Raw genomic sequence first — 27348 nt, forward strand, 5'->3', positions numbered from 1 at the left:
TAGTGTGAATTTCCTGAAATAAATCTTCCATCCAAGAAAGTTACAACGGCAGTCTTACGAGTCACCTCAGGCGCTGGTTCCCAGAGACACCTTTTGCTTCCCCGCAAACACTCCCACAATGCCCTTATCTTCTGCCGCAGTGTCGCCGTCCCTGACTCAGGCCTCGCCTGCCGGAGGCGATGAAGGACAAGATGAGATCGAATACGAGTCCGAGTACGAGGAAATAGAAGAAGAAATCGAAGTAGAAGAGGAGGTCGAAGTTGAAGAAGAGGTGGAGGAACAAGTCGTGGAAGGAAACGAAGAAGACGGGGATGAGTCTGAAATTGGCGAAGACTTAACCCCCGTGAGGGAAGAAAATAACCTAGACGGTTTGTTTCACATTCTTGTTTTTTTGGTGATTAATTGTTTTGGAAATCTTGATCGTGATTGATTTTATTTTTATTTTTAATTTAAATTCCTGGGCATCATTGATTTTTCATGGGCTATGTTGCACGGATACGTTTTTATGGAGTTGCATGTTTATCCTTTACCCCCGTTATACGCACGCCTCATCTTATCTGTTCTATGTGATCACGCATATCTCGAAGTTATTTTTTGTTGAATTACCGAATGTGCTGGTAAAGCTGATTACCCCCCCCTTGTATGTTTGTTAATCTGTGTGGTTGTTCTGTAAATGCAGTCTCCTTTCAAATCGAGTGTCTGTAATTCTATTCATGCTATGAAATAACGAGGAATTATATAATGTGAGTGTGTTTATCCATGGGTTTTCAGAGTTCTTGAAGTGATTCGGAAATTTACTGTCTTAACAAGTATCAACATTTCGATGCTTGCCAAATCCACTTGAGATTCCTTATGCGGGGATTGCTTTGCTCTGTATATTATCATATTTTTCTATAGCTTTTCAACCTTTTCATCCTTAGAATGAGTTCTTTGCCCCTATAGGGCGATACATATGATTTTGAATAGATAAAGTTGATTACTTGCTACACACGCTTCCCGTGGCCTCGACTATTTGGAGTTTTTTTGCTTTAAAAATGTTCCATTCAAAAATCAAGCCACTGTATAGTCATCTTATGCCAAACCGAAGAATTCGTCATCAAGTTTAGCTATTACTTTGAATTACTAAAAATCGATACATCTCGACAACGAATCAGGATTGCTTCTTATAAATCACTTATGTTGTTAGTTATGACATCCTCCTCACTGGTTGCGTAAGATAAGATGATGAATATTTTGGATAGGGATTCTTTATATTTATGTGGCTTGACGCGACACGTGTACACCAATCACAAATTTTGTAACCAATCTTTTGTTCTTCCTCAACATTGTTTATGTTTCCCTTTTATAATCGTATCTGAAAAAAATTAAATGAGGTCAAATGTAAACCGTGGAAATGAAAAATGGCTACAATCTTCATAATATGTTCTTTGACGTCTCCAATTAATTGTTGTAAACATGCCTAGACCCACTCAGTAATTTATATATGCTAAAAGCATGCCAAGGCACAAGCTGTGGCGAGGCACTGCCCTGCTCACAAGTCAAGGCACATCATTTGTTAGCGAATCCCGTTTACTGGTGAGCCTTAAAAGGTCAAATCCAGGTTTAGCAAGCCTTCAAAATCACGGTCCTATGTGTGAGTTTTTTTCCTGAAAAAGTTAGATTTTAAAATATTTTTTCCTATCCCTCTTCGATATGACACGCTCTTGCTTTGCGACTTTCCCATGCTCCAGGACAACTATGTGCTTTAGTGCCCCTCGTGGCTTTTAACAACCGTGCCTAATACTACCGGCTTAGAAAACTTTGTTTTAACTGATTGATGCACTTTTTGTTTGGTTATTTATGAACTTTTCTTTCGATTGACAAAAAAATGAGCTAGTGCTACAAAATCAACGTGCTAATTCCTCTTACTGTTGGTAACCTCTTGTATGGACAAGAAAACAATAAATCAAACATCTGAACTAAATGAACTCTCATATAGTTCTTGCAACATGTCAGGATTTTATTTGTTTTATGACCATTATTTTGTATATACAAAATATGGGGATAAGGATGGGACTGACCTTGCACGTGACTTAATACTGCACTCGGAGTATCTGAAAAATTGAGTGTAGAAATGTTCTAGTGCTCCTTTCAATCCTTTATATTGTCCACGAGCAGGAAAAATATATATTGAGATCTGATTTGTGAAAGGACTTCACGCCAAGCAAAGGCCATGAAGGACTCATAAGAACAGGGAAGACATGTAATCAACAGATGTGGAAATATCGTCTTCCTTAAATCAAAATCATGGATCTATTTCTGGGGAATGGAATATAGATTAGGTTTGGAACCTACTATATTCAGAGCCATCAAGATTGGTATAAGGAATCAGTACCGTTGAGTTAATATTGTATCTATGTTTACCAAAACTTAGATATAAAACTCTCAATAGAGTGACTTATTCTATTTTGTCGACGATGTTGTAAATAGTATTAGACATGGATTGACTCGGGAGATTTGTTGAATGTTAAGAATACGGATTCTTTAAATCTTGTACTTAGTGAGGCATTATATGTTAAATTTGTCGAGGCCATATTTATGCCTCATTGTGATTAGAGCATGCCTGAAAACTAATATGACTTCCATTTTTATTCATCAGTAACATAGACTCGAAAATATGAAGCTCCTAATTTTTCGGCCTTAACTTGTATTTCATAATCAGAAACTTGTTGGTTCTGTAAGTTTTTGTTTTCATTTAATATTATTCTCCATGTGGAGTACTTTTCGTTCTAAATCAAATGAAGATTTAACATTATTGACTTCTTTGTTAGTTAATTGCTCTCTATATACAATTGAGAAACATTTACAATTACGGCAAACAAGTCATTGATGTGTAAATTTAATATTAGTAAATAAAAATATGTTATGATAATTTCATTTGTTTTTTAAATGTGGTTGTACATTGTCAGGTGTGAATTTATCCATTATTTTTTATAATGAAGAGCGGTTGGTCTTTATTCTAATTGGATCACTTATGGTATTTGCTCGAATACAGTGGCTCCTCTATCTAAAAAATTGAATTCTGTTTTGGGTTGGATTCTTATATTATGCCATTAAGTACTATTTTTCTTGATCTATTTATGAACTACTTGCTGTAATAATTCCTGAAATGAGTCACATGCTCAACCATTGTTACTATAACATCTCTAACGGTGTTCAATATCCATCTATAAGTTACCTATAGGAAAATTCCCCAATGAGGTTAATAAAGTTCAGATTTGGACACTTTTCTTCACATAGAAAATATATTTGCCAAACCAAGACGACCTTGGTTATCCTAGACAGTGCTGGAAAGTATATCTTCCAAGTCATATATTCTATTAATCATTAGAAAACAATCATATTTTCATTCATGAACACCATAAATACATGGGAAACCTTTCAACATGGTTTGACAATTTCCAAATCTATTCATTTCAACCTTAAGGCTAAATCCGGTATTTTGTTTCCTTCCTTGTAGATACTGATCAAGATATGGAGCTTGTGCAAGATGAAGAACACTTAAACTTTGATCCTTTGAAAATGAGAATGTCCATGGAAAATCCACAAGTTGATATCGCTACAAACCAGGAATTTTGTGGTGGTTTCTTATCTTCGAAGCGAAGAGAAGGGGGACAAAAGGAAGAATTGTGTACCAAGGGTGAGCAACTTGAGTTGATTGTATTCTGGAATATGAAGATTGACTCAAGGAAATTTCAAAAATTATGCGTTAATATTCCTCCACACTAGTTTAATAGTCACCGTTGAGGTCAACCTTATGAATCACTAGTCTCAACTAATAATTATGATGTTTTTGCAGAAAAATTGACCTCTAGAGACACTGATGCCAAGGCTTCTTTAGATGGAAAGTTGGAAGCGAATGACATAGACAACGAAACATTTTGTAATGAGGGCAATGCTACATTAACAATCACAGATGATTGTAGCCAGAAGGATATTGGTGTTGGTTCTGCTGTAGCAAAGCCTTTTCAGACTCCTGTAAAAGCTGTGAAGGTCATGAAAGAAATGCCACCAAGGTACTTTTACCTGATTGTCACAAATTTGATGTTGGATGAGATAGAGGTTTGTGTGTGTGTGTGTGTATCTCTGTATTATGCACATAACTAGTTTATTTTAGTCGTCACTGCGAGCCTTATGTTCTAGTATTGGTTTCTTAGGATGAGTGCTCCACCGGTAACTCCAAGAGATTCATCTTATGGTGATGAATTTGATGTTGGGAATAAAAGACCAAGAATTGTGTGTGAATTTCATGCCAAAGGGTGGTGCATTAGAGGAAAATCCTGTAAGTTCCTTCACATAAACGAAGGCTTAGATGCTGCAGGGCAGAAAAGTGAGTTTTTGGACTTTAAAAGTAATATATATTTATTTTGGTATTTTAATATTGAATATTGTCATGGAAAATATGTTGCGTTTGATTTTCACCAGACTATGGTTTTTTGGCTGTGACAGCTTCTTCCAGTGTGCATATGCTACCACCACAAAGTAGAGATAACTCCGTCAACTGTCAGATTGAGAAACCTGTTGTCCATAAACATGATATGTTGGATGGTGCTCTTGAACAGGCTGGTAATATACCTTTTGGACAAAACTCATTCTCGGATGATTTCAGCCGCTATAATTCCCCTCCGGTCAAATGTCATTCAGTTGATATAAATAGGGCACTCCATGGAAATTTCTCTGGTGTATTATGTGACACTTATAACAAGTCAAGATTTTTTCCTTCTGGAACCGAGAAAACTGTCAACAAGAAAAATGAACTCGTGCCTGATTCTCATAGGTTAAACTTACCAATTTATTCCAGACCTCCGGTGCCTTTTGGTTCATCCTCTTGGACCACTAATATCCTTGGGACTTGGAATACTCTAGAGAACAATCAAGAATATCGTGCTTCCATGTCCTCTTCCTTTAGGAAAAGCCCCTCTCCATTATCTGGTTCTAATTCAGGAAGCAATAACCTCACAAATACACAAACAACTAAGTATAAAACCAAAATTTTCCCTGATGGTTGGGAACCATCTGTTCCATTTCGCCCGTCACATGTTATTACCCAGAATTTATTTCTGAAAGAAAGTCCTTATGATCCCATTCTTGACGGTGTCGTGCAAACAGGTGCCAAAGATGGGCCATTTGAATTTTCTTATTCTGACCCAGGATTATCTGTTAATAATGCACATTTTCAATCAAATAAATTGCAAAAAGAGAAGCTTTTGGATGTTAATCGCGTTGAAGATAATGGGAAAGCAATCGGATTGAGCTCTAGTTGTGATAATGTACTGAAACTGGATGAACCAAGACACCAGAAGGAACTGCAAATGGATGGATGTGGCCAAAAATATGAGAATGGTATTGATATCAAGAGAGATGAGAACGTGCTGAATGAATCAAAAGCTCTGAAATATTTCCATGCCGCGCTTGTGGAATATGTGAAAGAACTGGTGAAGCCAACATGGCGAGAGGGGCTTATGAGCAAGGATGCTCATAAAATTATAGTCAAGAAGGCAGTTGAAAAGGTTCTGAGCACAGTACAACCCGACCAAATTCCTAACACAGCTGAATCAATTAATTCGTATCTTTCTATATCTCAGGTCAAACTTTCAAAGCTTGTCGAGGTTAGTGTCACGTTCTTGGTATCATTTATTTTTTGAAGACTGATATTGGCAGTAGTTTAATCTGTCTTTGGTGTTTAACATTTGGTCATTATTTTTGCAGGGATATATTGAAAAATATGGGAAATTTTGACTCTGCAGAGTTGTTGGTCTTTGTACAAATCCACGTACTCCTTCAAACGAAGGTTTTGAAGCTTTTCACACCCCCAACATGTTCTCTTATCACTTAGACAGCTGATGGGGAATGTTTGTTAAAAATGTTGTACCGAAGATAGAACTTGAATCTGCTCTATAGATGTCGTATCTAACTCTAGTTTACAGAGTAATTTTTTGGATAATCAAACTTGATTAATATATTATAGCTTGGGAAAAAAATTGCATAGCTCTAAGCTGCAACAGTTATTGCTGTTTCTTAACAGGCAAATGGCACGATCCAGTTTTATTGCTTCTATATTAAATTTTTTTTTGATAGAAAACTAAACTTTAATATAATAACAAAAGGGTTTACAATAGAAGAAGATGAGTAATCCGGAAAACACCTGACAAGGGAAGTCGAAAAATCACCACCACACTATCGTCATGACCATATAAATTTCTAATTCCTAACTAAGTCTGAAATAAATAAGTGATTATACTCTGGCAACTTAGTCGTTCAAGTCACAACTCTGAATTTGATCTTCTCCCAGACGTCGTCCACGGACTCCGACGAATCTGTGAAAACTATATTGTTCCTCTCCAACCATATTGACCAAAAAATGCAATGAATTATCAGATACCAGGAGCTCGTAGATCTTCTCCTGGTGGGAAGGATTGGCTCTATAATAAACAGGTCATGTGCTCTACTTGGAAGTCCATTCAAAATCCAACTCTTGCAATACTTTTATCCACCACTCGAAAAAGAATAATGCACCGATAAACGGTCCTGATTCTCCTCTTGCTTCTGGCACAAGCTACACCATTGCGGGCATAAGACATAGGTAGATCATTTTTTTTGCAACGAGTCACAAGTCGGCAATTTTCCCAAAGCCACAATCCACAAGAAAAGATAGGTACTTTCCATATATTAGAGTAGGAGAATAAAGGAAAGTTAGAAATCAGGAAAAAAAAGTCGTAGAAAGAGCGAACAGAAAACAACCCAGAAGAATTCCCCAACCAAACTCGAAAATCCTCCGTACCCAACTCCAACTTAACCGTATCTAAGACCCCTAAAAGATTACTGAACTCACATAACTCGACCAAATTTAAATCTCTTCTGAAACGCACATCCCATTGAAAGATAAAATTGACTCGGATATTGACGACATCTATAAAGTTACAGATTGGTTTGTTAGTTGAGATGGAGATTTGAAACAGAGATGTAAAACGCTATTTAAACGACGAAACCCCCCCTCCCCCGAACATCTTCCCAAAAACGAATGATATTACTCTCTTTTAGCACCGCCTTAATCAATTGATGAAAAACCGGGTAAGAACGAGAGATAAATTTCCAAGGGCTTCTAAATGTCGAGTTCCTAGCCAACCCCTTGTCCCACCCATTATCTTGTAGACCATAAATGCTCTTGATACTTTTTTCCACAAAAACTCCCTTTCCACTGACATCTCCACTATCATTTCCCAAGAAGTGCCTTGTTTCTCAAACAAGTATTCCCCAATCCCAGGCCTCCTCTGTCCTTCGGTTTACAAACTTGATCCCACCTATGGAAATGGCAATGTGTCTCCCCGTTTGCTCCGTCCCACAAGAAATCACTCATCAATTTTTCCATCCTTTTTTGGCCACCGGAATTGGCACTTTAAAGAGAGACATGAAGTAAGATGACATCGCATTTAACACCGACTTTATCAAAGTAAGTCGACCCCCTCTTGAGATAAACGACTTTTTCCAACTTGATAGTTTTTTGGACATTTTGGATACCACGGGTTCCCAAAAGTCCGAAGTCCTAGGATTTTCTCCCAAAGGGCCCCCGAGATACTTAGTCGGCCAATTCTCTTTTTTGCACCCAATTGCTAATGCCAAATTATCGACCTCCTATTCCGAGAAATTAAGCCCCAACACAACGCATTTTTCCAAATTGATTTTCAAGCCCCACTTAAGACTGAAAGAGTTGAGTATTTCCACTAAAGCCATCATATGCCTCTTTGACTGGACAAAAAACAAAGTATCATCCGCAAATCGGATGTGAGAAATTTCTATTTTTTCTCACCCTACTTTTAGCCCTCTTACTTCGTTCACTGCCCTGGCCCTGTCTACGAACCACCCCAAATCATCGACGACTAGATTAAAAAAAGGATAAAGGATAATAGATCCCCTTGTCTGAGGCCTCTCTCCCCTTTAAATTTTTCCCGTGGCTTTCCGTTGATAAAGATAAAAAAACGAAACATTTGAAAAGCACCCCTTAATCCACCTCTTCCATCTATCTCCAAACCCTTTCTTTTATAACACAAAATCCAGAAATCTCCAATTGACGTGGTCATATGCCTTTTCCAAATCAACTTTAAGCACCCATCCTTTTTTTTCTTTTTTCCGTCGATATTCATCTAAAATTTCATTCGCGATAAGGCAACAATCTAGTCTGTCGTCCTTATAAAAGCACTCTGGTTCTCCGTTATTGTATTACTCAAGACTTTTTTCAGTCTGTTTGTCAAGACTTTGGCCAAGATCTTATGCATGCACGTTGTCAAACTAATTGGTCTAAAGTCATTAACCTCAATTGCTTCTTGTTTCTTTGGAATTAGGCAAATATAAGTTTCGTTTGTGATGCCATTAACAATGCCTCTTCAAAAAATTCAGTAAACACCTTCACTAAATCCGCTTTGACTGTATCCCAACATTTTTGAAAGAAAGCCAATGTAAACCCGTTCGGCCCTGGAGCTTTGGATCCATCGCTATCAAACATTGTCTTTTTAATCTCATCCTCCGAAAATGAAGTCTCCAACTCTTCTGCTTCAAGCCTATCTAAGGGACTCCATTCAAACCCATCGAAGCCCCCTCATCATCGTTCGATTTCCTATAAAGATTCCTGTAGAAACTGATAATGTTCTCAATCCCCTTCCCTCAGCCATCTCACTTTTTCATTTTGACTTTCCATTTGGAATCTTCTAAATGACAAAATTTCCAGTTCACTCCTTGCGTCCCTTCTTTCCTCGTGAAGAAGCTCTGACCAAACTCCCCCAGCCTCTAACTCATCCAGCTGATTTATCATGCTTACCAACTCCGTGTATCTGACACCCACATCCCCGAAAACCTCGTTGTTCCATTTGGATACCTCAACTCTAACCCCTTTGAGCTTCTTCATAAACTTATATCCTTCCCACCCCCGAGTATCCCCATTGTTCCACCATGACTGAGCTAAATCTTTGAACTTGTGGTGTGACAGCAAAGCATTCTCAAATATGAACGGAGCAGGATCCCAATTCAACTTAGCGATATCCAGCCTCACTAGACAGTGGTCTGATGTAATTTTGGGTAGCACCGTTTGTTTGAAGGTGGGGAAGATGTCCCTCCAACCTCCGGAAATGACATATATGTCTGAGCGGCAACAAATTGGATCGGCCCTAAAATTTGACCACGTGTACTTTGGGTTCAATAGTGGGGGGTCTTGAAGTCCCAATTACCCTATCAAATTGTCAAAACACGACCCCTGCACACCTTCCATCCTCTCCTGTTTGTTACTAGATCCGAATCCTTTCCTCATGTCTTCCGTGCTTGTTGCTTGATCTAGTATGACCCCCGATTCGTTCTTCCTTTTGATAGGGCAGCTGGTGGAGTCCGCCTTTTCTATTTATTTCCTGCGGATGTTTGCGTTACCCCACCCCGCCAAAGTCCTCTTACCATTAATCACAATCTGGGCATATGTTTGCCGTTCATAGTGCTCACAAGCCGTAAGGTCGAATGATTCAACCCGAATTCAAATATAACTATATTCCTCCCATCCAACGGAATCTGCATCCTGCTTTGAATAAAGCCTCCTTCGCTGCCTTTCACCTTGATTTTAGCTGCCCCAAGATCTCGGAAAAATAATGTATCCGCACTAATGTCCATCAAGCCCCCGCAATGATCCTCGATAATTTTGAGAGTATCCGGCGACAATAAATTCTAAGGTAACCAAAAGATCCCAATCCAACTGTTGCAACATTTGTCTGCCATATCTGACATATTAACATCTGGTCTCCACTCCTCAAATGCCAAAGACACCCCAGTGTCGAATAATCCTCTTTTCAGCTTTAGGTAGTATGAGAACTCGGCCAAATTGGAGGGCCACCATACCGCTTTGTTAGCTGGAAACGAAAATAATTCTACCGTCTTGTTTGCGGAGTTCCCAAGAGCAAACTGAATTTGCTTCCAAGAGATGTTCACCCTACCTTTGGTAACTATGAGTGCTTCATGCCACTTCCTATCCATCCTTTGTCTACCACCGTCCTCCATTACTTTCAGCTGCCCTCGGTTAGGCTCCCTCTCAATTATTCTATCATCCTGATGTATGATGTTAAGTCTCATCGGGATTGAACCGTGATCTAGGATAGGATGTTGGACCCTCCTCTGAGAACTCCCTGACAGCAGCTTTCCCAAGTTGTTCGATATGCTTTTCCATCCTCCCAAGTTGTAGCCGCTGGGCACAATGGTGATTTGCTTTCTGCCATCATACTAAACTTGGACACCTCAAGGAATCGTTCACGCTTGTTTGTAAATCTCTGTATTGTGAAGACCGCGTTCCTGCCGCTATATCGATAAAAATCCGAGCATGAATAGGGAGTATTGATGAAGTCCTTAAATCTTAGGCTGATCCAGCGTGCCTCTTCTCGGTCTAATATCTAAATCCAGTATATAACTTGAGTTCCTAGTTCTTTCAGACCACCATATCGAGAAGCCCCCATTTCCAAATCTCAGCGTAAACACTTTATGTTCAATCTTAATCACTTTATCCCGAGCTTCTAGCCTAGAGACAGGGGGGGCGTTCTCCTACCGCTCCTTGCGTGCATTTCCTGACGAGGTTAAGATCGGTTATTCGGATACAAGAGCAAACAAGTTCCAGCACCAAGTGTGAACGGCGTACGCCGAGAACAAAGGAAGAAGGTCGCCGGAGATAGGCGGGACTGAAGGCTAGAAAGGGAACAAGAACAAGGCAACAGAATAAACCCGATTAGAAAAGGACGAACACGGTGGGGATGAAGAAAAGTTTCCGGCGGCCGGCGGTCGGCGCCGGGGCCAGTGGTGAAGGTGAGGTCGACGTTGGTTAAAAGCAAGAGGCACTGGTTGGAGAAGAGAAGTGGCCGAGGGAGCGAAAATCACTCGAAGGAGAGAGCATTTTGAAAAATTCTCTCTGTAGGGGTCAAGTCAAAAGGCAAGAACACAATTTATACACTCCGTGTTTTTACCTTGACATGTCTATTGCTTCTATATTAATGACTACTGGTGGATGCTTGTCTGCACTTAATCGGACCTAGAATATTCATGTCATTGTCAAGTTATCTGAAGTTGAAATGTATATAGTATCTTGATCTATGCAGTTGATTCTGATTGATGTGATGTTCGTTTATAGCTTAACTAATTAAATCCACATCTTTATATTGTGAATGCTACTTTATTTCATGTTTTGTGTTGCCAAGTGATAGTACCATGCATACTATGGACAATGTTACCTCTTTTTTGGACCGACATATGTGTACATGTGAATTAATATTCTGCTGAACTCGAATTTATGAAAAATATTAAAGGAGAAGAAAGGGTTCTGTTATGACCTCACAACACAATCCCTTTAAACGAGTAAATAATTTGTTGAAGAGATCTTTAATTGAGTGAGATACTTACTTTATAGATCATTTTCTCTAGAATAACTTGAGATTCACTGCTGTGACTAACCTGTCTGTCAAAATGCACACACACAGAAAGAGCTGGTGTCTGATATTCTGATTTGAAAAATGTGCCACTACAGAGGTGCTATTGCACAAAATTAAGACATCCTTCGAATATTGAGGAGTAATCTCAACTTTTAATTAGGAACACAACTGAACAGATGAAACGCCTAAGCTTGCAACTGTGCTGGCCGTGTTTGTTATAGAATGACCACGCTCATTGAACTACGAGGCTGGAGACAATTATCTAAAGGAGGCTGTCTAGGCCACCATTCTAAAATGAATTGTGTACTTGGTTTGGAGAAAAAAGTATAAGAATGATCTGTTGAAACCTCAACTCTGGGTATGCAGCTGATGCAATCTTATATCTAAATATGTTGAAACAAATTAACATGTTAAAAGTTGGAACATGGATTAATGACGTGGGATGAAGCCGGCTATTTGTTGTCCTATTCTTTCCTGGGTGTGGTTGGACAATGGTGCTACAATTGACTTGAATATCTTTTGGCCAAAATTTTGCATTAAGGTGCGTTTCTCATTTAACCCTTTAAATTCGCTAAATAGTTTCAACTTCTGAGATTTGTCTGATCCGTATCTGATCATCTCCAGTGGCCTCTCATTGGTGACAATATGTCTTCTACATCTATCTTGTTTGGAACTTGAGGTTGATTGGATTGCATTTTGTAGGAGCTGACCGTTAGGAAACGACTTATTTTCCAACCATGGAGCCAAAGCCAACTTCCGGTTCTTGATTATGCTTTTTTGCTTCTTCTTTTGAGTTGTTGAATGCAAATGCTCCCGGATGGCAAATTCTTGTCTTGAACAAGTGCAAACCATGAGTGATTCAGTACAGGCACTGTCTGCAGTTATGTCCGGGTACATTTTCTTTGGCCTACTGGTATTCCGTTGCTGATAATCTTACTAGATTTTCTTTGGGCTTTTATATGCTAGAGATTGAATGCCGCTGTGGTTATTTGGCTTTCTATAGTTCAAATGTTGTTAGTCTTGAGGATAATTCTTTTTGCAGGTGCATTGATTTTTTTTTTCTTTTTCCAGTTTTTGAAGAGAAAAAATAGTAAGTAACAATTAACTAGACGATTTGTATGATGTTGATGTGGGATACTCGAAAAAAAGGAACTTGGTATTGACCTCAACTTCAAGTATTGTTGTGCACCTTTGAACTCAACTTGATTTTTTTTTCTTAGAGCCAATTTAATATGTCTTTTTGGATGCTCGCATCGTGTTTACCTTTTTGAAAGGGACAAAAGCAAGTAATGTTTTTATTTTTGGAAAAATGATTAGGGTGGAAGAAATTTATGAATGAATTTGTAATATTATTTTTATGCATGGCAGATTATGTAGGATTTCGTTTGGCAAATACTGTTAAATTGCGTGTAATTTTACAAGTGTGGGATTTTACAAGTGTGGGTCACGATCAGAAGCTAGAAAACTTAAAATCTAGAGTTCAGCATATTTGATGGAGTATATATATTATAATTCTAGAGCTTTTTTGGGTGAATATGATCATGTCACATTAAATTTTACGAGCGTCGTAATAAATATTAGATTGAAAATATTATAAATCTAGAGGCTTTTTCCCCCCTTTTTCCCTTTTGAAGTTATAAAAAATGGAATCAAGTCTTTCTTCACTTTATAAAAAATTGAATTAAAGAATATAGTTGTCTTTCTTCGCTTATTTTCTATTTATAATTATAATAATAATGTTGTGGACCTTTTTATTTCCGGGGTAAGCAAGAATGTCTTCATATGATGAGTTATTTGAACAACTCTCATCCAAAATTTTCTGTTCGGTTGCCACTAGTCGAGCAGATGTTTTATAGTTATGGTTGTATATCATTAATCTTCACGATCTAAGCTAGTGTTGTAGCACTTCTATCCAATGATCACTACTTGTTTATTGTAAGTTGAGCAAAAGCTTGTGTGTTGTAGTTTGTATACATGTCAAAAACCGACTCATTGAGATACAAAAGACAATCATTCAAATGTATTAACATATAGAGACCAATCTGAAATCATAGTGCAAATATGGACGACGGCCGACTAAGTGAATTTCTAGCTCATCTTGTCCATAGTCTTGTATGTTCCTCCACAATCATCACTCCAGCTATGTGCCCAACAATCTAATATCAAGTTGTGCTTGCATCCATGGATTTGGATTTGTTATAGATATTTCAAATGTATTAATAGATTTGAAGTGACTAGTTCGGAATATGAGGTTTACGCAATACCTAAATATGGTATTAAATATTATTCATGTAACATAATAATTCAAACAAATTAAAAGATTAATTAAATATTGGAAAATAAAATAATAATAATTTTTTAGTTTTAAAAAATAAAAATGGTTCTCAATAACTGAGCTAATTCAAACAAATCAAAAGATTAATTAAATATGAGTAGGTTTTTTGTGAGACAGTCTCATGAATCTTTATTTGTGAGACGGGTCAATCATACTGATATTCACAATAAAAAGTAATACTCTTAGCATAAAAATTAATATTTTTTCATGGATGACCTAAATAAGATATCCGTCTCACAAAATACGACCCGTGAGACCGTCTCACACAAGTTTTTGTCATTCTTCTTGATGCAGGGAAGAGGTCTTTCTTGCTTTAAAGCTTGACTTAGAGCACAGATGTGATGTCCTTGTTAAAGGTAAGCAGGGGAGATCTTTGAAGAACAGCCAATCCTGATCTTTTCACTTTCGAGATCCTCCGCTTCTGGGAGATCAAACGGAGCTCGATTAGTTTCTAGCTTTCTACTAGACGAGAAATAAAGAACATAACCAATACAGAGAACAAGGGAATATCTGACCATATCTGCTTTTATCAACTCGCTTTTCTAGATTCATCGATATTGAATCAATCATTTTTCTTTTTACTACATGATAGCTGGATCGGTTCGTGCGATTTAATTGAAAAATAAAATAATAATAATTTTTAGTTTTAAAAAATGAAAATGCTTCTCAATAACTGAGCTGATGTGTCAAAATTTCCTTAAATGTGTACCATAAAGAAAATAACAAATCCAATAAGAAACCAACACGATTTATAGCGAGACCCTGGGAAGTACTTAGTCTTCATCCTTATCCGCACCAGCTTCCTCTACTTCCACTTCTCTTTTCAATCGTCCACTCCCGCATCCTCAAATTCAAGTTTAATTTCTCCATTCATTTATGTACTGGAAATAGAAATTCACGACTTGGATATACCAAAATCAATATTTTTTTTTATATTTATTTTGAATACTTTTGGAGATATTTCAGCAACAAATCAATCTTTCTATATAGCAAACAGCTAACTCCATAGTCACTGAGAAGAGCAGAGAAAAATGGTGTTACTAGATCACCTCTGGGACGACGTCGTAGCCGGGCCTCAGCCCGAACGTGGCCTCAAACATCTCAAGAAAGTCTTCACCACTAAGCCCTTGAACACCAAAGGTAATAACGGCCCGTAGCCGACTTTCTTTCTGTGTTTTTGTATCCATGCAGTACACGCCTACACGGTATGGATGTGACGTGCTGGTGTTGATTTTTTTGGTGATTATTCAGATGGTGGAGGAGAAGGCAGCAGCAAGTATGCAAGATCTATGTCGATGCCAGCCAGCCCTGTAACGCCGGTGACACCAGGAACGCCGACTGCTCCGTCTCCGACGGCGGCGCGAAGGGATAACGTGTGGAGGAGTGTCTTCCACCCCGGGAGCAATCTTGCCACCAAGACTGTCGGGGCTGATTACTTTGACAGGCCGCAGCCCAACTCCCCGACTGTCTATGACTGGTAACTGAGTGAAATTCGAGCTCCTACTCCATTTTCAAAATAAATGAGATTACAAAAAAAATCCAAATTATGAGTAATATTAATAGTTAAAAGAATAGAAATTTATCCACAATTCGATGATCTGATATGATCTGATCATGCATGAAATAATTGTTTCAGGCTTTACAGTGGTGACTCAAAGAACAAATATCGTTAAATTATTCGAGCAGGCAAGAATCAAGATGGATGGTCATGTCGTACATACTCTGTGTGTGTGTGTGTGTGTGTGTGTGTGGAATTTCATCTCACTTCGGGTTTGTCATGTAATTATAATAATGGGTTGCTATCTTCCTGTCAAGTGTAATGTGGACGGTCCAGATCAACCGGTTTGCCTTATTGTATGTTTCTGTGAGTATATCAAGTCCAAGTGGAAATATCTCGCTTTCAATTCCTCATTATGCATATCCTTTCAATTATTAAATACTTAGTGTTCCTTGTTTTTTGTTTGAAATTTTTTGTGTATTATGATATGATATTTATTAAATTAAATAAGATTTATTGAGATTGAATTTTAAGATAAATTGGTGAAAAAATCAGAAAAAGACACAGCAAAAAATAACTTTGGTTTAATATTGAAATGCGTCAGTACTTCACTACAAAACATGCATGATTATATATAGAAATGACTTTCCACAAACTTCCCCACTAATACCATACATATAGATATATAGTAGGAAGATGCATGTGTTGTACTTGTGATAATAATGAAATCGAGTTATTTTTTAAGATAATAAAACCGATTTTTTGTATAACTAATTATATTATATGATATGTTGAATTCATACAAATAAGACAAAAAAGATAAAAAAAAAAAATAGTTGCATAAAATGTGAAATGAGTAATGGAAAAACAGTTAAAATGGGTGTTGATAACATAACGAGAAATCTCTAAATGTTTTTCTTATTTGGTCGTCATAGCAGTAGTGTTTGTTTTTTTGCATGCAATCCGTCTCTTAATTCGTTTGTATACTCCTCAAGAAACTCGTCGTCCTTAGTTTCTATAGTAATGTCATGTGATTCATTAGGACACGACAATTAACTAATTATATTATATGATATATATATATATATCGGCCTGTCAAAGCTGTTTGTGCACGAAATGTTAATTTTAAAGACACATAGACGTACCTGTGAAGAGTTGGGGGTCGAGAAATTGAAGGAATTAACTCTTTAAGATATGTATGGCAAAGGGTAGCCCATTCAGACGTGGAATACTAAATTCCTCGTTGACCCCATTGATTCCAATTCCTCAGTTTCTGTTTTTTTTTTTTTTTTTTTTTTTTTTGGGTCTTTATTTACATATGTATAGTTTTGAGAGAGATACAAGTCAGCAGGCCTCCACGTGTCAGCAGCTCAACTTTTAGTTTTCATCCAGATGATGTTCAGTGATATTACAAATATGCAAACTATGCCATTCTCACCTTCTCAGATTCCATGTGTCTCATAAATGAATAAACATTGTTGAAAGTAACAGAAAAAACAGGATTCGACATCCAAAACATCAAAGAGTCGGTAGAAAAACAAACAATACACTGCATGGATGCACCAAGTACCTAATCAGAATTGTTGAGAATCACAATCAAATCATGGCAAATCACGTTCCACACTTGTAGGAGATGATATTTGTAATTACAATGTATATTTATGTTGCTTAATTTATGCTTTTCTTCCTTATTTATAGGTTATATTGTATCTGTAAAGAGTTTATATAATTTCTCTTTTATAAGTAATGAAAAATATTATTCCTGCATATTATTCAATGGGATCAAATTTCTCCGATGGTCCCAGTCAGTAAGAATGTATATCAGAGGGAAAGGGAAGGTCGGGTATTTAACCGGTGACATTGCAGAGCCAAAAATCACTGATGCCTCTCATGCAGTTTGGGATGATGAAAATTCCACGATAGTGGTCTGGTTGGTGAATTCTATGGAGGAGGAAAAATAAGTGCAAATTACATGTGCTATCCGGCCAACAACCAAAGATCTTTGGGTTAATGTCATCTTGATGTATTAAGATATTGGAAATCACTCGCAAACATATGAATTACGACTCAAACTGGGCAAGTATGCGAAGGTAAGAATTCTACCACTAAATATTTCAATATTCTCAAAGGCTTATGGCGGGATCTTGACTTAATCAATGATGACTATGAGTGGAAGAACACGGATGATTGTATTTGTAACCACTTTAAGAAGGAGAAGAACTCGAGAATTTTCAGATTTTTGGCTGGAGTTGTCGAATTTGATGAAGTTCGGGGAAGTTTCAGATTTGTTGCTGGACTTAACATCGAATTTGATGAAGTTCGAGGCAGGATTTTAAGTCGTCATCTCCTTCCTTCCCTCAGCGAAGATTTTTCTGAAGTTCGACGTGAAGAAAGCAGAAGAAATGTCATGCTTAGCATGAAAATAACTGCTGAACCAATTGGAAATTCAGCATTAATGGGACTGCTGCCGCTGCCTATCTTACACCTAATAATCAGCGTCATCAAAATGACAAACCAAAGATCCGGTGCGATGTTTGTGAAAACCTCTGGCATTCTCCCGAAACCTGTTGGAAATTGCACGGAAAACCCACTGATTGGAAACGTAAGGAGTGGAAAAATCACAAACATAATGATTTGAATAGTGTCCCAGCGAAAGCTCATTCTGCCGGGAATCCAACTTTGAGTGAAGAACAGATAGAGCAACTACTAAAGCTGCTGAAATCTACTCCATCTACCCCCGGTATCCTTGTAGCATCGGTGACTCAAACAGGTCGGACTTTTTCTGCATACACTGCATGGATCATAGATTCGGGACACTTGTAGGGATAACCTCAGCAAAATAAAACTTCTGAACGTAGGGATACATCAATCAACTTGTATGGATACACCTCAGCAAAATAAAATTTCCGAGCTTAAAAATAGGCATTTGCTTGATGTAGCCGGGGATCTTATGTCTCATATGAGTGTCCATAATTATCTTTGGGGAGATGCAATCTTAGAATGCCAGTAGGATTTTGAACTATGAAACTTCGTTACAAACCCTTCGAAAAAAAATTTCCAAACACATGCCTCATCAATAATCATCCTACAAAACTTTTGGTGGCACGGTGTTTGTACATATTCCATCAAAGTTTGATCCAAGAGTTGAAAATTGTATTTGTTGGGATATGATCCTCACAAAAAGGATTATAAGTGTTCAATCTCGTCACAAAAAAATTCCATGATAGTATGAAATATGAATATTCAACTTCTGGAGACAACTCTTTTTTATACAAAAAACTCTCTTCAGGGGGAGAGTTTGGGTGAAGATAGTTTTTGGCAACAAGAAGAACCAAAAGATGGTTTTTGTTCCTGAAATAAACCAGGAAATGAATATTTTGACTAGCGAAATTACAGGAAATTTTAACTGTATCTAGGCCAAATAACATTGGATCAAATAAAAGAAGAGAAATATTACCACGTGTGTCCATTGAGCTACGTTTTCAATCTAGACCAAATTCCGGCATGGATAATCTTCCAGTTGATCTTGAGCATGGTCAATCATCATCATCTAGTTCTCCAATTTCTGGTAATCTCCCTCTAAAACCTTCTCCTTCACCTTTTAGCGAAATCAACTTTGGGATATTGTAAGTTTACTGGGGGAAATCTTGTGACTTGGAGTAGTAAAAAAAATGGTGGCTAGAAGTAACGGTGAAGTGGAGTTTAGAGCAGTCGTAAATGGTATTTGTAAATTTTTATGGATCAAACAGTTCTTTGAAGAGCTATTCCCTTGCCCATGAAGTAATTTTGTGATAACAAAGCCGCGATTGAAATTGCACACAACCAGGTCCTCCGTGATAAAACTAAGCATGTTTGAAGTCTACAAACATTTTATCAAGGAAAAAATAAAAAATGGACTCATCATCATGCCATATATTTACACATCTTAACAAGTCGCAGATATTCTTACAAAAGGTCTACCAAAGAAGCAGTTTGTAAGTTGGTGAGCAAGCTGGCCACGAACGACATCTTCCTACTAGCTTGAGGGAGAGTGTTGAAAATCACATGAAATCAAGTCAAATCACATTCCAGATTTATAGGAGATGATATTTGTAATTATAGGGATTGCATAGCTGTATATTTACATTGCCTAATTTATGTTTTTCTTCCTTATTCATAGGCTGTGTTACATCTATAAAGAGTCTGTAATATCTTTTTTATAAACAATAAAAATATTATTCCTGCATTTTCTACAGAATCAACAACCTATTCTAGAGAATGCATGAGATGGAATGTGCCAGAAGCAAATGTATGAACACACAAGAGTGCAACTCATGCACGTATATTCCCACCATGAAGTTTGACCAAATGCATATACTGGTTTCACTAAGAGAAGCAAGTTACTTCCCACTTAAATCCGAGAACATTGAGCATAAATGATTGGCATGTCCTTGGGAATTGGATCGTGAAAAACAGAATAATTTACAAATCCAAGAATAAGGTAGCATCTTAATACATGAGGCATTCAGTCTACCTCAGACAGGTAGAAGATGGTACATGTCTTCTTTGTGACTATCCATTAAAAACTTGAGGAATTACTCTATAATGGCGCAAGAACCGCAGAGATAATAAAAAACAAGGACTAAACAACTTTGACAAAGTATAATGGAACATAACAAACATACAACAGAGCAACATAACAGCAAACAGGAAAATTTGCTCATTTCTCACACTCTACCACAGAAGTTCAGAAAGTTCCGAAATGACCATAAAAGTGAGAGAGCAAGAAGATTGGGTGGCACTCCACAATCTGATCTCATCATTACTCTAACAAGAGTAGAGAACCAATATGTGACATCACGTGTCCAGCAGGTCCAACAATATTGAAAAGTGATTTCCTTTAACATACTTACAGTAACAATTAATATGCCTTGAGACTTATCTAGCTAGTCTACTGCTAGAAGAATATTAATAAGAAAGAACTTCTAAATTGGAATCTCGGTTAAAAAAATAGGAAAAAGAATCATGTCAAATGCGAGGAGCCTAGGGTCTACCACATGATGACAAATGAACATTTACATTTTACAATGCCCAATAAAATTTTGTCAATCATAAGATCTCCGACTTATCTTTGCTCAATAAGAAAGTAGAAAGCATACAAAATTTTCAGATTACAGCATAAATAGCAGCCAATTGGGCGAGCTTTAAGAGGATATAACAAAATCACGGGCGAACAGTTGAATTTTTTTTGAAAAAGTTCAGCATGTTGACTACATCACATATCAGCAAACATTCTTCTTAGCACGATTGTGCAAAGTAGTAGCTGTGAATTAAATCTCTGTGATTAAATGTGAATGACCCTTGCGAAATTGCAGGTAATCAGACAACAATACATGCATGTCTGTATGGGCATCCGTGTGTGCTCTAGCACCTCAGGGCCATAACAAAAAGTGCTCTACTATGCAATATTATCCAAGAAAACATTGACGTACTTTTTACTCAAACAATCAAGAGTTTCAAAGGATTAATATAGTTCAAATATCAGAACAAATTGTAAATGAAATATTTCAAATTATTTTATTGGTTTACAATTATCATTTTTCTCACGTGTTATATACCCCTGCAATGACAGAAGCTGTAGACTAAATTAAAGAACTAAATGGTAGAACTTGCCTTCCTGCTGCAATACGCCTTAAAATGAATTTCGTGGCGAAACGCCAAAAGAATAGCAAATGCAATCTGAAACTTCTTCATTTGCGAAAGAGGACTCATCATTCTTACCCAGAAGTTTCCCCATTATGCATTATTTCCTCTCTGGAACTGAAACAATACAGATAAAAAGTAGCTAAGCCTATGTAACAAATTAATCTTTTGCCACAAAATGAATACAGAGAGAATCTAAAGCAGTCAGGGAAAGCATAAATGGAATCTAAATATTTAATTATTTATTGCTTGCAAGCATACGTACATACGATGAATGACTATTCCCATGCATGAACTCTTAGATATGACACGTGTTCGTGTTCGTGTTCATGTTTGAAAAGACTAGATATCGAAAGTTGCAGTTCTTTTTCCACATTTTAGAGGACGTTTCACTTTGGTCACACGCCTCTCGCTAGCATCATTTATTTTCCAATGTAAAGAATAAGGCTACCTATTGACCTATTTTGACAAAAAAAATCGGACAAAAGGTGATACCAATTTGTCCTGACATGAGTTTAAAATGTCAAATGATTTTTTTACTTTTGGATAAATATTTGACGCTGCTATGATTCATATAAAGCAAAGTGCAGAACACCTTAAAGCAAGGGACTAAAGTTAACAATTCTATACGTGCTAGTCGTTTTTCCTTTTTTCGACTTTTATTTCCAAGAACATTGGTTTTTGCTAAGAATATGTAGCAATATAATTATAATCCGTTTGTTTCGCATTCTCATCTCCTCCAAATCCTTCAAGTTGAGTCTACATGAGCAGGAATTTTCATTATTATAATGTATGGTAGCCTATATGACTCAACAATCGAAATTTAACATTTACAAGAACAAAACACACAGTTAGTTCATTGACCATAATTTCCTCAATTTTTACGACAATTAAATGTTTTAAAAAATTTGAGGTGCCACATTTTTCCTGTATCAAGTACTAGATCCTAAAATGATTGTAGAGCTAAGGTAATAAGTTTAATTCTAGTTGATTATGAAGCAATTGAGTGGGTATAAGGGTTATTTTGTTAGTGTGAGTGGTAATCGCTCTTCCGTACTTTGTGACTGCATAATGTGGTGCTTGTGTTGCAGGTTATTTGGGCAAATAACCTGGCACAAAAAAAAATTTCCAAAAAAAATGACATCCGTACGTTAAAATAACATTATAAAATGGGTTGCATTACGTGTTTTTGTCAAATGAAGGTCATATTTTAAAAACAGATTTTGTGATGGCCTATATTTGCAAATGGGTGCTGCCTTACATTCTAAATATTTAAATTATACAATTGCTATTAAGTCAGAGCGTTTAATATGGTAGTTATAACTCAGTGTAAATTTAAGGTTGCAAAATCTAGCCACCTTTTATATTTCATTTCAAATGGGTGTTGCCTTACCTTCTAAATATTTAAATCATACAATTGCTATCAAGTTGATAATTATTAACTTTGGATCTTCAAGTTATGTTTTTGCAATGTTTTTCCTACATTATTGTTTAGGCATAATTAATGCTAAATAATGTTAAGATCAAGTTTCTATGCAACTTGTCACCGGTATCCGGTCAATGAGATCTTATCGCGAGGGTATTACCCCCCCTTCAAATCCAATCATCATCACTAGTCCAAATATGTGGCGTCTATGCTTGACCCCAAATAGATAAAAAAAAAATTGAGATAATGGTAGCCATTGAATCTACGCAGTGAATAATGACCTCAGGGTAGGTTGAACTAAACCTGGTTTTCCTACCTTGTCGAAAATGAGTAAGACATTTTACTTAGTCATATGAAATCTTTATGCATATTGACTCAGTCGACTTTTTCCTCTTTCATACCCAACACTTCATATTCTCTTGTTAACTTAGCAGTAGCAGCTATTGAAATCTATCATGACACTTGCATGGAAATCTAATGTCTTAATGTTGTCGTTCCTATTAGTATAGCACTAATTGACATAACGGGGAACATACAATTAATATCATGATGGGTGATAAAGGCATAAAAGTCAGCTAACAATTAAATTATGGTTATCATGTTCAAATGCTATGAATGTCTTTATTTTTACGGTCGCTAAATGCTCCAAGTCAATCAGGTAATACAGCCACATATTTGAATTCAATCAATGAACTCAGCACTGCAGGTGTGTTTCTGTGTCAAAATTTTACCATTCTTCTAGATGCCCAAGTTCGTGAACAAATTACTGTAACATGTAATTGTTCTCTTTTTCCTTTGTTACTATAAATGCACTGCACTTATCCAAACTGGGCACGTTTCAGCTTTTGAACAATAAATCCAAGCCCTACTTTACTTTAATTATAAGATAACTTAGTAGAATTCCAGAAAAATATATGATGCTATTATTTTTAGCGCTAAAAACGTAAATGAAATCACGAAGTTTCGGCTAAAGATGAGTCAGAAATTGTTGATTCTTACTGGTGTCAATTTATTTTTTCGGACACCAATACACGACAGACAAAGTACTTCTCCATGTAAAGACTGCGAGCTTTCTCTACATCAAAAGATGTTCCTTGACATGTTACTCGAGAGAATATTGGCCACTCATTAAGTTTCACGTTTCAGAATAGGTTTTTGAATTCAGGAGATGGATCAGAACTTGCAGAGTTAGAACTTGTTGAAGAGTCCAGTTCCAGGCAGCAGCAATGGCCTTTTGTCACGCATTGACCGACAAATTCTAATCCATATTAGAAGAAAATTACATCAGTTTCCTAGAGCAATCATAGTGCGATAATAATGTGTGACAAACACGTAAAAAGTATCTATAGCTGTAAAATGTTTGCGGCGCATCCTTACTGTAAAAAATGCAATGTTTATTCCATTTAACTTTGACATTCTTCTCAAGAATCACAAGTATTATATTACAACCATGAGGCTATAAACAAATTCCTTTATTTGCAACATTTTTTAAGGCAACATGTAGACAGTTCCCCAAAAGTTGATTTTTATTTTTAAGAAAGGCAGCATATAAATTCCAGACTGCTTCAGGACTTCTAAAATGTTTACTTGTGCTTCAAGAATCTGACCATAAGTTTCACGTGAGTCAAAAGTATGAAAGGCTTTAAACGTAAAAATTAAATAAACAACCATATAATACCCATGAATGGAAATAAAAATCAATATACTGGCCGTTAGGAAATATACAGGAGGAACAAAGGATCAGTAATAAACAAACCGGAATCAGAAGGTTCAGCTTTAGGTTGTATAAGATTTGATTCTCCGTGATGTATTGGCTGTGCAGCGACATATCCGGTAAAATTTGTGACAAATCCACAATTCTGCAAGACAAGTACCATACTCATTTTTGTTTCTACAATCTGACATCAATGATTGCATATATGTAGAACATACTCCAAAAGGCTTCTGAGGAACCATCTCCAGCGGATAGCTGCAGCATAGGATGGCAGAGTCAGGAAGATATCAGCATACTGCTACTGCCGGATGTCAAATAAAAGATTACCTTGACTTCCAGGCAGAAAACTAAGAACAAGCCAGTGTAAACAGAGATGAAAAAGAAGTATAAAGATCAATTCCAAATTATCAATAGCATGGTCTTAGTTCATTGACAAAAGAACATAAAAATCCGGGGGCAGGTGTTAAACTCAAAAATGACCTGCACTTGCTAGAAGATGGAAGCATTCGAGCTAATTGATCAACATTGAGAAGCTGTGAATTAAAATCCAGGCCCCTTTCAGGAAACATAAGGTGCTCTTGCTCATGTATACTTGCAGCTACCAAGTTCGTTAAAAAGTCCCCTTTCTGTATGTCAAAGTCCAAAAAAGGTGATCCTAAACAGTATGGGTTCAATTCTGGCCTCTGCGTTGTTATTGGAAGAGCACTTTGCGGAAAATTCACCATATCTGGCCTTGGCATTGTCATTGGAGGAGTACTTTGGTGAAGATTCTCCATATCTGGACTTGGCAATGCTGTTAAATGGACGGTTTGTGGCTGATTAGGAAGTCCTAGCATTCCCATTGCCGCACTGATATTCTGAGACATATCATTCATATCTGGCCTTTCCATTTCCAGAAGAATTTTTTGCGAGCAATTTCCTGCATTCTGAGTAGCCTGGTAATTAACTGGAATGGAGTCCTGAAGCACAATCGGGTAAGCATAAAACAATAGATACACTGAGTTTTACGAAGTCTATATGTTAAAACCTTGGATGCATAGCCTTCTGTTGTCGAAGGATGCTTTGAAAGTATATCAGAGTATACATCCCAAAATAAGGACCACCATTCCGCCAGAAATCCTTCCTCTGAATTGATAGCTAAAAAAACCCAGAAAAATTGAAGGTTTAGTAAGTATTCAACGCCATTAACTCAGGAAACAAATCGTGAAATAAGTTACAGCTATACACCTCAATACATTAGTTTTCGAAGCACCATTCGTTGAAATAATTTTGAAACGGTGATCAGAAATCGAATGGAAAATCAATTTAAAATAACTCCGAAATATGCCATTAAGCAAATTTTGCAAGAAAATATTAGCAATAGTCCTCATCACTTATTTTGCACAAGTGAAATCCATTATCAGAAACCACATGGCAGCATTAACTGAAAATGACTCGAAATGCATCAGAAAAATTAGCGAGTCCTAATCATTCTCGATAATTTCAAATTTTTCCAAGGACAATATTCTACAATTGAATCTAATCGTTAAGTCATCAAAAACAAAAGAAAAATCCATAAAAGTCCACACGTCAATCAAGAAACTTCCCAATAAAAGAATCAATAAATGAAGAATGCTGCAGAATGAAATCTTCTCGCATAAATAGAGTAGACATATCAAATGTTAATTAAAAAAAAACGAAAATTTCTAATGTAGAATTTAAAGAAATAGTAGAATAGGTGGGCCAAAAAAGGGTGTATATACCAACAGGCCTGAGACAGATATTTGCCTCTTCGGCAAAGATATTAGCAGCATCATGCATGTTATTCCTGATCATGTAATCATGAACGTATTTGTCAAGCCTACAAAATCCAAAATCAAACAAGAATAAACATCCACGAGCCCTAAATCCATTATATAAAAAAATAAAAATATAAAATATACTTTTTAAAAAAAAATAAAAGAAGAAAAAAGCTCCAGAAAAGCAAGAATTTCTTGAAGACGAAGTAACGAAATTTGAAACACGAACAAAACTCACATCTTCTGAGCATCCCAGTCCTCCATGACACAAATCCAAACTTCACAAAAACAATGGCCAAATAAAAAAACGAAATGAAAACGAGAAACTCTTGATTCCTGAAAAAGGGAAAAATGGGAGCAAGAATCGGAACTAAAATAAAAACCTGTTGGATTATTCAGCAGCAATCGAAGAGATGTAGCTCAGAGAGCGAGGAAAAGGTAGTGGGCGAGGGCACGGAGGCGACGCTGTGGCGGTGCTTGCGCGAAGGAAGTTGCCATGCAAAATAAAACTGGGGAACCAACTCTCCCCACTCATTAATTAAACTTAACTACCCCAACAAAGTACAAATTTTTCACCGTAAAAATTATCCCCCAATTTACACAGATAAAAACAATGGCTATGGTTTGAAATTGCTACTGCTTTATGACTGTGCAAATTGATTTTTTGTTGCTGAATTTTTTTCTTCTTATTTTTATAAAAAATCAAATAAATAAATTAGGTTAGAGGGTCGGCCATCGCACCCTAATAATTCTTTTGGACGCTCCTAGGGTGTGATATGCACCGACCGAGACTTAACATCTCGACCCACTTGCATCCACGTGGTTCACCTCCTCACATTTACCAATCAAGGACTATGCATTGCCAAATGTATAAAAAAACCAAGTTGTATCTTTACTAACCAATATAACTCTTGGTATAATGACTAGTTCGGTTCCAGCCGCTTCATAAACAATTTCCGGAGGAACGTTTGAGTGTATGTATGTAGTTGCGCTCATAGACGGGGTTGATCCACACCACCTAGTGTTTTACATCTTACCTCATTTTTACCCACACGGTGCATGTCCATCAATTGAAGTTTGTTCTCCCTTCATTTCACATCTTCTGTTAAGATTGTTACTTTGATATAACTACATCATAGAAATTAGCCTAAAGATGAATGATTGTTCGTATATACAACTTTCAGAGATTTTATTCAACCGATGTGAGACAATCAACACACCCACTCATGCCAGAAATAAACATTTGGAACGTGAAGTTTACAAGTGACCGACCATGAGCACAACTGGTGGTCCAACTATGAACAGTAGTATAACACACAACAGTCGAACCCGATCTCTGATATCATGTTCATGCTTTGTTATTTACTTTAAAAAATTTCCAAAACAAAATCAAATATACGTTTTATTTGAGAATTGTTTTATCGCAAATTCCATA

General features: G+C 36.8%; 3 protein-coding genes across 12 annotated transcripts; 2 read left to right on the plus strand and 1 right to left on the minus strand.

Moving 5' to 3' along the window:
• Positions 1-19: 19 nt before the first annotated feature.
• Positions 20-12786, plus strand: LOC142540584 (protein FRIGIDA-ESSENTIAL 1-like). Of its 5 annotated transcripts, none has more exons than XR_012819120.1 (8): positions 20-368; positions 3500-3679; positions 3839-4055; positions 4197-4390; positions 4489-5648; positions 5749-5830; positions 11576-12021; positions 12105-12786. XR_012819120.1 is itself a non-coding variant. In XM_075646850.1 (6 exons), the coding sequence occupies exons 1-6, from the start codon at positions 119-121 to the stop codon at positions 5776-5778; spliced, it is 2031 nt and encodes a 676-aa protein (XP_075502965.1). In that variant the 5' UTR covers positions 20-118; the 3' UTR covers positions 5779-6300. The 5 variants fall into 5 exon arrangements, 2 of the variants coding, with proteins under 2 accessions (XP_075502965.1, XP_075502966.1); XR_012819121.1 differs by having other exon boundaries at positions 12183-12784; XR_012819122.1 differs by lacking the exon at positions 11576-12021 and having other exon boundaries at positions 12183-12776.
• Positions 12787-14724: 1938 nt separating this feature from the next.
• LOC142540585 (auxin-repressed 12.5 kDa protein-like) lies at positions 14725-15726 on the plus strand. Its single transcript, XM_075646852.1, has 3 exons — positions 14725-14955; positions 15067-15292; positions 15452-15726. The coding sequence occupies exons 1-3, from the start codon at positions 14847-14849 to the stop codon at positions 15486-15488; spliced, it is 372 nt and encodes a 123-aa protein (XP_075502967.1). The 5' UTR covers positions 14725-14846; the 3' UTR covers positions 15489-15726.
• Positions 15727-18115: 2389 nt separating this feature from the next.
• Positions 18116-26547, minus strand: LOC142540587 (uncharacterized). Of its 6 annotated transcripts, none has more exons than XM_075646859.1 (10): positions 26297-26546; positions 26152-26191; positions 25878-25975; positions 25163-25272; positions 24858-25094; positions 24616-24761; positions 24354-24390; positions 24178-24280; positions 23421-23679; positions 18116-21112 (listed from the first exon to the last, which is right to left on the minus strand). In XM_075646859.1, exons 2-9 carry the CDS (start codon positions 26175-26177, stop codon positions 23564-23566), a joined length of 873 nt encoding a protein of 290 aa, XP_075502974.1. In that variant the 5' UTR covers positions 26178-26191; positions 26297-26546; the 3' UTR covers positions 18116-21112; positions 23421-23563. The 6 variants fall into 6 exon arrangements, with proteins under 6 accessions (XP_075502974.1, XP_075502969.1, XP_075502971.1 ...); XM_075646854.1 differs by having other exon boundaries at positions 18116-18664; positions 18771-21112; positions 24616-25094; positions 26297-26544; XM_075646856.1 differs by having other exon boundaries at positions 24616-25070; positions 26297-26547.
• Positions 26548-27348: the final 801 nt, after the last annotated feature.

Source organism: Primulina tabacum, chromosome 3 (assembly GCF_025594145.1).
Source record: "Primulina tabacum isolate GXHZ01 chromosome 3, ASM2559414v2, whole genome shotgun sequence".
Taxonomy (NCBI): domain Eukaryota; kingdom Viridiplantae; phylum Streptophyta; class Magnoliopsida; order Lamiales; family Gesneriaceae; genus Primulina; species Primulina tabacum.

Coding starts and splice junctions, on each gene's coding strand:
- LOC142540584 (XM_075646850.1), top strand. CDS start 119: ATGCCCTTATCTTCTGCCGCAGTGTCGCCGTCCCTGACTCAGGCCTCG. Junction 3,680..3,838: donor GGAAGAATTGTGTACCAAGG/GTGAGCAACTTG, acceptor ATGTTTTTGCAG/AAAAATTGACCTCTAGAGAC. Junction 4,391..4,488: donor TGAGTTTTTGGACTTTAAAA/GTAATATATATT, acceptor TGGCTGTGACAG/CTTCTTCCAGTGTGCATATG.
- LOC142540585 (XM_075646852.1), top strand. CDS start 14,847: ATGGTGTTACTAGATCACCTCTGGGACGACGTCGTAGCCGGGCCTCAG. Junction 14,956..15,066: donor TAAGCCCTTGAACACCAAAG/GTAATAACGGCC, acceptor GTGATTATTCAG/ATGGTGGAGGAGAAGGCAGC. Junction 15,293..15,451: donor TCCCCGACTGTCTATGACTG/GTAACTGAGTGA, acceptor TAATTGTTTCAG/GCTTTACAGTGGTGACTCAA.
- LOC142540587 (XM_075646854.1), bottom strand. CDS start 26,177: ATGGAGGACTGGGATGCTCAGAAGAT. Junction 25,095..25,162: donor CAGAAGGCTATGCATCCAAG/GTTTTAACATAT, acceptor ATTGTGCTTCAG/GACTCCATTCCAGTTAATTA. Junction 23,680..24,177: donor AGCTGAACCTTCTGATTCCG/GTTTGTTTATTA, acceptor AATATGGATTAG/AATTTGTCGGTCAATGCGTG.